The sequence below is a fragment of the Eublepharis macularius genome, chromosome 2 (assembly GCF_028583425.1).
Source record: "Eublepharis macularius isolate TG4126 chromosome 2, MPM_Emac_v1.0, whole genome shotgun sequence".
Lineage (NCBI taxonomy): Eukaryota > Metazoa > Chordata > Lepidosauria > Squamata > Eublepharidae > Eublepharis > Eublepharis macularius.
In genome coordinates this window covers 213,255,510-213,268,227 of record NC_072791.1, presented here as the reverse complement: position 1 = coordinate 213,268,227, position 12,718 = coordinate 213,255,510, and the positions used below count along the sequence as shown (strand labels likewise).

Genomic DNA, 12,718 nt, shown 5'->3' with positions numbered 1-12,718 from the left:
TTGTCTTTCTTTAGGATTTGTCCAAAAGGCAGCCCTAACCTCAGTGGGTGGAGAGATGCTTGCTGATCAGTCTTTCTTGCAGTATGGGGGTTTTGTGCCATTATTGCCAATTTAGACTGTGCCATCTCATCTGATGCTGCTACTCTTCACATTTTTTTAAAGAAGCATTATTGGGCAACTGCAGCCATGTCTGCTTCCAGCTGCAGTTTTTCTTGTAATACTAATTCATATTCAGAAGGGAACTTGTGCATGGAGTGGGCAGAGACCATAAGTTAGTTCCCAATTCACATCTAGCTCTAAAGCATTTGGCTAATTCCAGATCAGCCTGTCCTTGGAATTGCTTACAGCTATGAGGCCAGGGCCATTTCCACACGTCTTACCTGCCTGCGGAACATTGCACGAAAGAGCCGGGAGTTATCCAGGAGTTTTGCATGATTTTGTGCAAAACTCCTGGATAACAGCATCTTCTTGGCGTGATTTCATGCAAGAAGATGCTCCTCTTCTGGATCTTTCGCGCGATGTTCCACAAGCAGGTAAGACGTGTGGAAACAGTCCAGCTGACTTGCAGAATTTGATATCTACAGCAAGACTCATTTGCACTTAATAAGTACCTATCCACACCAATAGGGCAAAAAACCTACCCATGCCTCTTGTGCTTCCGCAGCCCCGTCCCCCCCCAGCAGGAAATGGGAGATCACTTCAGAGGCCTTTGTGAAACTGGAACAGGCTCTAGGAGGGGGGGATTCAAATGATAAACATTTTGCTGTTTTGACAACATCTCACTTGCTTTATTATTTTTCCCCAGGTAGGAAAAGAGAAACAGAACTCTTTGAAGTCTCACTGGAAACATTCAAAGACTCCAGAAAAAGCCATATCATGTTGTATGAAGGCCTCTTTGGATATGGGAAAAGCCAGCTAATGGCTGAAATTGCCTACCTAGGGCAAACTGATGGCCAAAGGTTAGCAGTGCATTTAACTTCACTTTGTTACATATTCCAAACCACATTGGAAAAAACCATTCTGCTCTTCACACAATCTGTTACCCCTTTGGCTGGACTCAATTCTGTTCTAAAGGGATATATCCTAGTAATACAATATTTCTGTATTGTTACCGGAATTGATCTCCTTGCAAGTAAGAGAATTTGTGGGGGAATTAGCAAGCAAGGAAGACAGCTATGCGAGAGGCCGGTAACTACGGGATCTTGTGCGCTAATGTTTATGAGGATCCCTTCCTCTAGAGAACCCTTTCAATAAGTAGGTGTATATTTAATCAAAAAGGGGTTTTATTTAAAATATTACAACTCAATTGCACACAAAACACAGCACACAGCGCACACAGAGCTAACTAGGATAAAAACAGGGAGGAAAGTTGGAGAGCGTTACAGAGTTGGTTTTATAGTTACCAGGTCCAGAAGATTGGGGGTGTCTGACGGAGAGCAGCTTCAGTGACCAGTACTTCATGGCAAAAGAGAGAAGGGCTCAGACATGCCATCTGAGGATGTGTGGAAGGTCCAGAATACACACACACTGAGCACATGGCAGGACAGTCATATATACTGTGAAACATGCCCTTAGGCAGGACTGAGAATCTCTGCCCTAAAACAATGCCTTAATGGTTCTTCCCAGGGTGAGACAATGAACTAGGAAGGTTTGATTAGGTCTTCCTGAGAGGAACTATAGGTGTAAAAAGATTATTTGATGACCCACAATGGCTGGATGGGTGAGGCTATAATAGGAGCGTGGGTAAAGGGTAGAATTGGCAGGGTGTGTGAATGGATTCATTCAAGTACTTCTGGAGACCTCCATTGTTCTGTGGTTATGCACAAACTCTGGGGTGCGGGGTTAAGTTAGTCTTACTTCACTTCTCACATTCCAGTACTTTTCCATCTCCTGCCTAGCCGGGCAGCTTGTCTGTGTTTTAAACACATGAGCAAAGGGGCTTATGATATTGCCATATTCATAAGCCTTAATATCATGATCACTTACAGTATCCCAATCCTGCTCTAAGCATTTTTGTTCAGTGAATGTGCATCAGATTTATGGGATTACTCATGAACTTGAAAAGAGTTGTATAAATTAGCTGTTCCCCCCCCCCCTCCCACCCCAGCATGGTCTAATAGAGAATGCAAGGAAAGCGTTCTCTATTAGAATTAGGTATATTTTGTTTGGTAGCAGAGTAGTAACAGAGTTACTTAGTCAGAAGGGTTTCCCTCAATGTACAGAAATTAATCCTCAGGCAATCGAATTCTAGAAAAGATAGAACTTGCAGTTTATTGAAGTAGATTACATCTATGGCAGTATCTTGGAGAAGAAACCAAAAGTCTTGTTCTAAACAGTCACTTTCCCTATACTACTGGCCAGCTAATCCAACGTCAAGGCTGTATGCGGGTATGTGGAAGAGGCCTTTGTGGTAGGAGCTCTGAAGAATACATCCTTACGTTTGGAAGCCCATAAAGCAAAAAGAAGGGAGAATCTCCCAAGAGAGACAGAGGAGGAGTCAGGAGGCATTTGCACCTTAGACAAAGAGCAGCAGCTTACTATCAAGAGAGTTACACATACACACAGAGAGACATGCTACGCCTCTCAATGTCCAAGGCATGCTGAGTCACCTATTCCATCACTCCCTCTTGACTTGGTATATTGTCAACATTCACAATGTTCAGGTTATTTCATAGACTTTGGTACTTGTCTCTTGGCAGTGGCTTGGTGAGGCTGTCAGTGGTCATTTCCTCAGTGGGACAGTAGTGCAGCTTGACAACTCCTTGTCCCTGCAGGTCCCTTACGTCAGATTCCACTATGCCTTGTGCACGCAGTGTTCCCTTCTAAAAGAGACAGAGCGGTTATCCTGTAGCATTTTAACTGGTAAAGGTTCTACAATGCCAAAATCCTCAAGTAACACTAAAAGCATCAAGTAATATTAAAAGTATCTCTAAATCTCTGCATGCTTCAGAAGCTGGTAAAAGTTCTGCTTCAGTAGACCTTTCGTCCTTGGCAGATCAGTTCAAAGACTTCATTTCTGAGACCACCTGTGGAATATATGTCTCCTTTGAGCGAAACTGTACATATGTTATTCTCAAAGTGTATAGCAAATCCTTTTTCTGAGAGTACAGGTACATTAACTTTCCACACCCATGAGCATTCCAGACCCTGGGAAAGTCTTACAGGTTGACTCAGCCCAAACCCACTTTCCTGTGTAGATATCAATTACCTACTAACATCTTCTCCACACATTGACACTGAGAGATCTCTGTCTTTCGGTGCTACACCTCTGAAGATGCCAGTCACAGCTGCTGGCAAAACATCAGGAACTACAATGCCAAGACCACAGCCATACAGTCCAGAAAATCTACAACAACCAATGTTCTCTGGCCATGAAAGTCTTTGACAATATATAATACAGGTACACTTAACAAGTTCACCTTTAAGTCAGTCATGTACAGAACTTCTTCTACTTTAATTTTAGTTCCAGAAACATCAATATCACAATGAAGAGTAATTGAGACTTTGCCTGCAATAGTCATACAAAAGCCATTTACAATAAGAACGTTTCCTGATGTACTATTGTTCAATTAATCGAGTAAATTAATATCTGATGTCATATAAGTAGAGGCTCCACTGTCAATTAGCCACGGATTTGAGCTACATATGATAATTGCTCCCATTTTTATTGCTAAAGCACTCCCTCTGGAGCTGATCAGGTTTATTGCATTTGTGGCAGAGAGGAAGGTTATGCCTGTTTCTGAGACTGGCTTTGCCCAGGTCTCGCCCGCTTTGGGTCTGGCCTTTCTGACCATGTAATTTGAGTCAGTTTTGCATTTGCTCTTCTCCTGATAAGATCTCTGTTTGCAGTACTTTGATCTTATCTGACCCAGCACTTCCTCCAATGTAACACCTTTTGTAGTAATACAACGGATAAAACTGCAGTAATTTTCTGGAAGTGAGCTTAAGAACAAACCAGTTTTTAAATCTTCATCTTGTATTTGTCCAGTGGTAGCCAGTTTATCCATGAGATTCAGCAATGTTTCAATGTGCACATTTCCATTTTCTTGCAGTTTAGTTACGAAAAGTTCTCTACATAAAGCAATTTTACTGATCTGGTCTTGTTCCCCAAAGACCTTCCTAAGAGATTCCTCCATGTATTTTGTAGTATCCTTTGTTTTAATATGCACCAACTTGGAATTTGCCAACGTAGTTGCAATGAGGTTTCTGGCTTTGGCATCAGATCCAGCCAATTCTGGGCATCTGAGTCATCATCTGAACTATCAAAAATGATGCTCCCCACCATCTATCATAAACATACCCATAAAGCTGCCTTATCTGGAGTTCTGCTTTTATAACCTAATTTTTTATTAACCCGTCCATCATCCTAATCATCCCAGTCCTGCCTTTGGGTTCTACCATAGCACAAGCCTGGCCTATTTCAGTCACAGCTCCAGCATCTCACAACTCACATCTCAGTTGGAAACTCTCTAGGAGTTTCCCAGATCTCTATTATTAAAAACCATAGAGATTTGAGGAATGCCTAGACTGCCACATGACACTGATTTCTACAGTCAAATGCTTCCACCAGTGGACAGGCCAGGACAGCCAATTCCTTTTACGTTTGATTCCTGTTTGATATGTGCTACTTTTTAAAATGTGGGATTTTTTCCCTCTGGGTAGGGATGAATGGTACACTAGGAGTTCTTGTGTGGTTTACACATTGGCCAAAGGCTCTCTGCTTTGAATCTGGATATGTTCAGCATCAATACTTTAGTTTATTAGGGGTGCATTGTGATAATTTCCTGCTTTTTTGTTGTCTCCCAAATGAAGATTGTTCACATTTTTCTGTATTCCGGCAGGGTTGTGGCTGTGGAGTTAGGGAAGATAAATGTGTCACAGAACTTCTTCACTGTCCAGACACTCATGGCTATATTCCTGGGGATTGATACCTGCAAAACCTATGATGCTAGACAGCGCATCATTCTGAACAAAATCCGTGGAATAGTAGAAGATTCCTATTTTTGTCTTCTCAACAGGCTCTTTCATGTTAAGGTAAAGTTGCAAATGTTGCAGTAACTGAGGGAGAGAAGAGCGGGGGTCATGTATGCCAGCATACCTGCCATGATTGTATTCTGCATTTTGTACTGGTCCATGCTGTTTGTCAAAATTATATGCTGTATTCTGTGTAGACCCTCTGAGAGTGTCTTAACTGCTAATATTAATTGCAGGAGGGCCAGTGGGCCTCTCCGTTATCTGTTGAAAATACATAGGTTCATTTCTACAAGCAAGTGGTTTTGGAGGAGAGCTGCTAGCAGCGCACACTGTATCTTTTCCCAGAGACTGAGATATTTTGCTTTGTACTTCATGTAATTTCAACTAATCTGTTCCCATGCAACCTCTTTGGGGTTTCGCGCCAGAATGTCAACGGACCCCAAAGGGCGGGAAGTTTCCCTATAATTAGTTATGCCTTTGTTGGAATTGTCACTTCTGCCAATTGACACCTTCGGGTGAACACCTGTACTGTATGGATCTCAGTAAAGTTACTTCAACTGGAACACCTGCGTATTAACTGTGGAGGACTTGAGGGACCTAACTGCCAGGGACTGACAGTGGGCCTCATAGCAGGGGTATGTTAATCATCAGGTAGGGTGGCAGGAAAGGGACTCTCAGAATTCTGTCTATGTATGCCATTACCCACAATATGATGACTGGTAGAGTAACCCTATAGTGCTGCTCAGGGCTTTTTTTCTGGGAAAAGAGATGGTGGAACTCAGTGGGTTGCCCTCGGAGAAAATGGTCACATGGCTGGTGGCCCTGCTCCCTGATCTCCAGACAGAGGGGAGTTTAGATTGCCCTCCGCGTGGCGCGGAGGGCAATCTAAATTCCCCTCTGTCTGGAGATCAGGGGGTGGGGCCACCAGACATGTGACCATTTTCAAGAGGTTCCAGAACTCCATTCCACCACGTTCCAAGGCTTAAAGAGATTGGCAGGTGCTGATTAGATGGTTGTTTTCAAAAGTGGGACAACATACTCTACTTTTCAGGTCCAGTATCACCTTGGACCCGGATCTTACTCTTCAACAGCAGACCAACACGGCTACCCACCTGAAACAATCTACTTATTTAGACTCACATCTAAATTCAAAGTAATCGGGGGAGGCCCTTGGAACTCTGCAATACTCACTCCTCAGCACAAAATGCAGGGACGTCACATCATTTAACACTGACCAAGTTGATATTTGTATGAAGCATTATTAAGCAGCAGGTTGTATTTTATGGCCATTCTGCACACAACACAGAGGAAAATGCAAATTTGTCACCCAGGCTCCCAGAGTCTCCTCTCCCAGCTTACCCACCCCTTCTCTCCTAGCCTTGCACCACACACCTGTTGGAGAATCACAGCCCACTTAGAGGGCCCAGCTCACAGCTTGACAACCAATTAGTTAAAGTGTGGGATCAATGACTGGGTAAGTGCAGCTAGCAATGTGGCAAATTTCAGGTTGGGAGCATTCAGACTAAAAAAATCTCCTTACTGAAAAAGCCTCACTCTGTTTCTGGTTTGGTGCACTGCAGACCCCTTCCGATAGAGGCCGCACATAGCACTGGGCTTGCCCCATACCTGCCACAAGCCACACTTCCTGCCAGTCCCTAGAAAAGGTTGGACGAGCTCAGTATGTATTAAGTATTGTGCTTAACAGCTCATAACAGCAACTTTATTGAAGACTGGAAGCACACAGACAGAAACCAGGCTCAACAGGAGCCAATTTATACATAAAACTGCACCCCTTTTTAGCAACAACCAATGCAAAACAAATAGTTAGAAGAATCCTTCGTTTGCATAAACCATATACATAGTAACTTATTTCCAGTATGGTGATTGGTCTTTATTATACAGATCTGATTGGCCGCTGCCAGCATGAAACAACCAATAGTAAGGAAGGCTTCAGGAGCCTTAGCCTGAAGCTATGCCAATACATAACACCCCTCCCCCCCTAAGCTCTGCACACCCAGTTCCAAATGATGTCACCCAGATATGCCGGGGGATGGCGAGCCCTCTGGGACCTGCGCAATCCTTCCGTAGTAGAAGGCTCATTGATTGGTGTCTCAGTGTCCGTTATGGCCTCTGGCCCACTAATGGAGGAGTCCCCCTCGCTCGTGGATGCTTCTATGCTGCTCAATATTGCAGGAAGATTCCTGCAGGCCTCGGGCACTGCTGCTGGTTCAGTCCCTGTGTCAGCAGTGCAGGGGGGGGAGTCTCTGTACTGCCCTGCTCTCGCTCCAGCCAGCGCTGCTGTAGTTGGTTGGTGTGCCTCCTGAACACTCTGCCAGCAGTATCGGCCACTTCATAGGAGGCTGGCCCAGTGGCCGTGATCACCAATGCCGGAAACCAGACTGGCCCAGCCCCATAGTTTTTGCATAGACTAAGTCACCCGGCTGGAACTTCCTGGGCGACCCTGAGACTTCCGGTTCACACCAGGTGTCCAGAGTGAAGTCTGGGTGGAGTCAATCAAGCAGGGTGGTTAGCTGCCAGACCATCAAGAGTTCTGCTGGGCTCTGACCCATCGTGGCGTGTGAAGTGATGTGCTGCCATAACAAAACTTCAGTTAACCTTAGGCTTAGGCCCCCATGACCCAACCTGCATAGCGAGTCCTTTGTAGATCTCACTATCCATTCCACCTAACCATTCATTGATGGGTGGAAGGGTGCTGACGTGACGTGTCAGATGGCAGTGTTATCCAGGAATCTCCAGAATTCCTGCGAGGTGAAATGTGCGCTGTTGTCGGACACGATAGTGTCTGGTAGTCCATGAGTCACAAACAGACACCATAAGGAGTGGATGACAACTGTAGATGTTATAGCTGACACAGGGATCACTTCCAACCATTTGGAAAACGAGTCCACTACAATAAGGAAGACATGCTCCTGAAAAGGCCCTGCGAAGTCTATATGGAGCTGCGACCACAGTGTGCATGTTGACTCCCAAGGTTGCACCGGTGTCTGTGGCATGTCAGGGCAAGATTCCTGGCAGGGCTGACAGGTCCAGATCCATCTCTCGACTGCTAGGTCCATTCCTGGCCACCATACGTAGCTGCAGGCCAGAGCCTTCATTTTAACGATTCCTGGGTTCCCCACATGAAGTGCCTCAAGCACTCGCTGGTGCAGCCTCGGTGGAACAATGACTCTGCTTCCCCAGAGAAAGCATCCCTTGTGCACTGATAGTTCATGTTTGCGGGAACTGTAAGGCTGGAACTCCGAGTTCATGCTGCCAACAGGCCACCCCCTCCACACCCAGTTGAGGACCTGGGAGATCATGGGGTCCTTAGTGGAATGGGCAGGTCCTCCAATTGCATGATCCCGTGCGCCGGAGAAGGGTCAGCAGTGGGGCCCAGAATTGGTAGATGACTGAGGGCATCGGCAAGCCCTACAGCTTTGCCCGGCTGATAAAACAGTTTGTAGACATAGGCCAACAGGAACACTGCTCAGTGCAGCATCCGTGGAGACATGACCTGTGGGGTCTGTTGGTTGGGGGTGAAGAGGTCTAGTAGGGGCTTGTGATTGGTAGCAATCTCGAAGGGACGCCCGTATATGTAGTCCTGGAACATTTTAACCCCTGCTACCAGGGCAAGAGCTTCTTTATCTATTTGGGCATTGTTCCTCTCTGCCATCGATAATGTCCTAGAAAAGTAAGCAATAGGGGCCTCCCACCCGTCTGGCATTCAATGGCTCAGGACCACACCAATTCCATAAGGCAACAATGAGCGGCTTGAGTTCGTCAAAATGCGTAAGCCCAGTGTTAGATGACAGGAGCTCCTTGACAGCGGAGAATGCAAGGGCGTGCTTTCGGCACCAGGCCAAGGCAAATTTTTTTCCAACGATCGATGCAAGGGCTCCGCTAGGGATGCCTAGTGCGGCAGGAATGAGTGATAAAAGTTCAGAAGCCCCAGAAACACTTGAAGTTCCTTTTTTGAACAAGGTGGTGGTGCACTGGTGATAGCTTGCACCTTGCTGTCTGTGGGGTGGATGCCGTCGGCATCAATTAGAAACCCCAGGAATTCCGCTCACAGCGCCCCAAACTGGCATTTTTTTCCTTCACCTTCAGTCCAGCATCCTGGAGATGACGGAGAACTTGTCAAAGGTGGCTGATGAGTTTGGTAGAGTACACCCCCATAATCAGGATATCGTTAAAATATGGAATGACTCCTGGAATGCCCCTCAGCAGACCCTCCATAAGTCCCTGAAAGATTCCAGGGGCCACACTGACCCAGAACTGGAGCCGCTTAACTTTGAATGCTCTGCGGTGGGTTACAATGGTCTGTGCTTCCACGGTGGCGTTGTCCACAGGGAGCTGCTGGTAGGCTTGCACCAGGTCAATCTTTGCGAAGATCTTCCCTCCCGCTAGTGATGTCAGGAGGTGATTAACTACAAGCACTGGGTATGCGTGCTGTTAGAGAGGCTTGTTTATGGTGCATTTGTATTCCGCACATATGCGTACTGCCCCATTGGGCTTGATGGGCATGACTACCGGAGTCTCCCAATGGGCATGTGATACGGGCTCCAGAACCCACCGGGTGATCAGTCGCTCTAGTTCCTCATCGATGAGTGGTTTAAGTGCCAGTTTGGTGTAGTGGTTAAGAGCGCGGGACTCTAATCTGGAGAGCCGGGTTTGATTCCCCACTCCTCCACTTGAAGCCAGCTGGGTGACCTTGGGCTAGTCACAGTTCTCTGGAGCTCTCTCAGCCCTACCCACCTCACAGGGTGTTTTGTTGTGGGAATAATAATGACATATTGTCGAAGGCTTTCACGGCCGGAGAACGATGGTTGTTGTGGGTTTTCTGGGCTGTATTGCCGTGGTCTTGGCATTGTAGTTCCTGACGTTTCGCCAGCAGCTGTGGCTGGCATCTTCAGAGGTGTAGCACCAAAAGATAGAGATCTCTCAGTGTCACAGTGTGGAAAAGATGTGGAAGGTCATTTGTATCTACTCAGGAGGGGTGGGGTTGAGCTGAGTCATCCTGTAAGAGTTTCCCAGGGTGTGGAATGCTAATGGCGGGAGGCTTCACTGTATCCTGAGGAGGTTCTTTTGCATATGGATTGGTGCTTGATGTGCTAATCTTCTCTGCAGGGCTATTGTCGGGTGTGGAGTGTTTTGTTAGCCTGGTGTTTTTCAGACCTGGAAACCATGCTCTGTTCATTCTTAAGGTTTCTTCTTTCCTGTTGAAGTTTTGCTTATGCTTGTGAATTTCAATGGCTTCCCTGTGCAGTCTGACAAAGTAGTTGGAAGTGTTGTCCAGTATTTTGGTGTCCTGGAATAAGATACTGTGCTCTGTTTGAGTTAGGCTATGTTCAGCCACTGCTGATTTTTCCGGTTGTCCAAGTCTGCAGTGTCTTTCATGTTCTTTTATTCTTGTCTGGATGCTACGCTTTGTGGTCCCGATGTAAACTTGTCCACAGCTGCAGGGTATATCGTATACTCCTGCAGAGGTAAGGGGGTCTCTACTGTCTTTTGCTGATCGTAGCATCTGTTGTATTTTTCGAGTGGGTCTGAATACTGCTTGGAGGTTATGCTTTTTCATAAGCTTTCCCATCTGATCAGTAATTCCTTTGATATCTGGCAAAAACACTTTTCCTGTAGGAGACTGTTTTTCCTTGGTTGTTTGATTCATCCTGGGAGATCTCTATCTTTTGGTGCTACACCTCTGAAGATGCCAGCCACAGCTGCTGGCGAAACGTCAGGAACTACAATGCCAAGACCACGGCAATACAGCCCGGAAAACCCACAACAACCATCAATAATGACATACTTTGTAAACCACTCTGAGTGGGCATTAAGTTGTCCTGAAGGGCGATATTTAAATCGACCGTTGCTGCTGCTACTGTTGTTGTTGTTATAAGGGCGAAGGGGACTCGACGTGCCTTCAAACAAGTTGAGTTACTGCTGGATTGAGGTCGAAGGAGATGGGCAGTCCAGTGTAGTGCTCTAACAGGCCGTTGAATATGGCAGGAAACTCAGCATATACTTCCTCGATGTCTGATTGGTTGATTTCTTGGACTCCAGTGACGTGGATGTCCAACGGCTCAAACCACTCAAGTCCCAGCAGTGAGATGTCCCTTGACAATGAGCAGATGGAGGAGGCCATTAAAATCTTCGTAGCTGACTGAGAACATGCCGACACCCACTGCTGGAACCCGATGACCCTGGAAGTCCATCAGGATTAAATTGAAAGGTTTGAGCTGTTGGGTCTTCCCCCTGGGACACACTCGGTGAAGGGTCTCCATGGAGATGATTGAGAGCACTGACCCAGAGTCGACCTCTGTCTCGTACAGCGTTCCTTCAATATGCACCATTATTCTGATCTTTTCCTTGGTGGCCATTCTGGTGTTCAAGGACTATGGTTCAGCCGGCACACTGGGTCATGGAGTGACATTCTTTGGGCTGAGGGGAACTCTTCTCTGCCGACCATCGTCTGTGCGGAGTTGGCAGTGGGGAGCTTCCCTTCTTGGTGGCTTTACAGGCCCGTGTGATGTGCCCCCTCTTCCTGCCACCCCGGCACTCAGCATCACGGAATTGGCAGGTTCTATGCTTGTGGTTTCCCCCACAGCTGGCACAGGGCAACCCACTGTAGATTTGTGGTTCACTACACTTGGCGCGTCGCTTGAGTTCGGTGAACCTCATCATTGTCTTCTGAGTCACTGTTGAGGCTTTCATGATGGACCTCTTCCACCCTCTTTGGTAGGGTTGGTCTCCATGCTGATCACACCTCTTTGGTTGACTGGTTAGCTGTCTCCGCCACAATGGCCTTCCCATAGGCCATTTTGAAGTTGAGATTATTTTTCATGAAGAGCTGTCTCTAGTTTTTCGTCTCAGAGGCCGCACACCAAGTGATCAGAGAGGGCTTCCTCGAGATTGGCAAATTCACAGGGCCATGCTGCCTTCCACAGTGCCATGACAAATATAGTGATCATTTTTCCCAGAGCTTGGTTGCGCTTGTAGAAAGCGGGGCGGCAGGTGATTCTGGATGGTTGCGGCGCAAAATGATCTTTCAGCTTGGCCTTGATCATCTTGAGTGACACCTTTTCCAGCTCTTCCAGTGCCACGAACACGTGGAGAATTTTGAAAGTGGATTGGCCACAGACACTGAGGAATGTGGCTTTCTCATGTTCAGCACCAGTGATCTCATTAGCCCTGAGGAGGAACTGAAATTGGGAGACATACGAGTTCCAGTCCTTAGTGGTGGCATCAGATGGCTTGAACTGGCCCTTGGCGGCCATGTTTGTTAGTGCTCTTGAGTGAAAGGGGATGAGTACCAGCCTGGCTGAGGTGATAATTTCTCGCTGACAAGTGATTCAGCATTGAGCATTGCAGGGCTGCCTACCCGCCTTCAATCCCATCCTCGTCACTAGTATTAAGTATTGTTATTAAAAGCTCATAACAGCAACTTTATTGAAGACTAGAAGCACACAGAGAAACTAGGCTCAACAGAAGCCAATTTATACATAAGAAAACTGCACCTCTTTTTAGCAGCTGGCGGAGACCAGCTGACCAGTCAACCAATACAAAACTAGTAGTTAGAATCCTTCGTTTGCATAAACCATATACATAGTAACTTATTTCCAGTATGGTGATTGGTCTTTATTATACAGATCTGATTGGCCGCTGCCAGCATGAAACAACCAATAGTAAGGAAGGCTTCAGGAGCCTTAGCTCAGCCTGATGCTATGCCAATATATAACAGTATGTT

General features: G+C 46.4%; 1 protein-coding gene across 1 annotated transcript in view; it reads left to right on the top strand.

Annotated features, from left to right (window-relative positions):
• LOC129323604 (adenylate cyclase type 10-like) overlaps positions 1–12,718 on the top strand; it is a 125,923-nt gene that overhangs the window by 38,217 nt on the left and 74,988 nt on the right. Inside the window, exons 13-14 of the mRNA XM_054970130.1 lie at positions 806–959; positions 4,842–5,034. Coding sequence (XP_054826105.1) covers positions 806–959; positions 4,842–5,034 — 347 coding nt within the window. The remainder of the gene's footprint in view (positions 1–805; positions 960–4,841; positions 5,035–12,718) is intronic.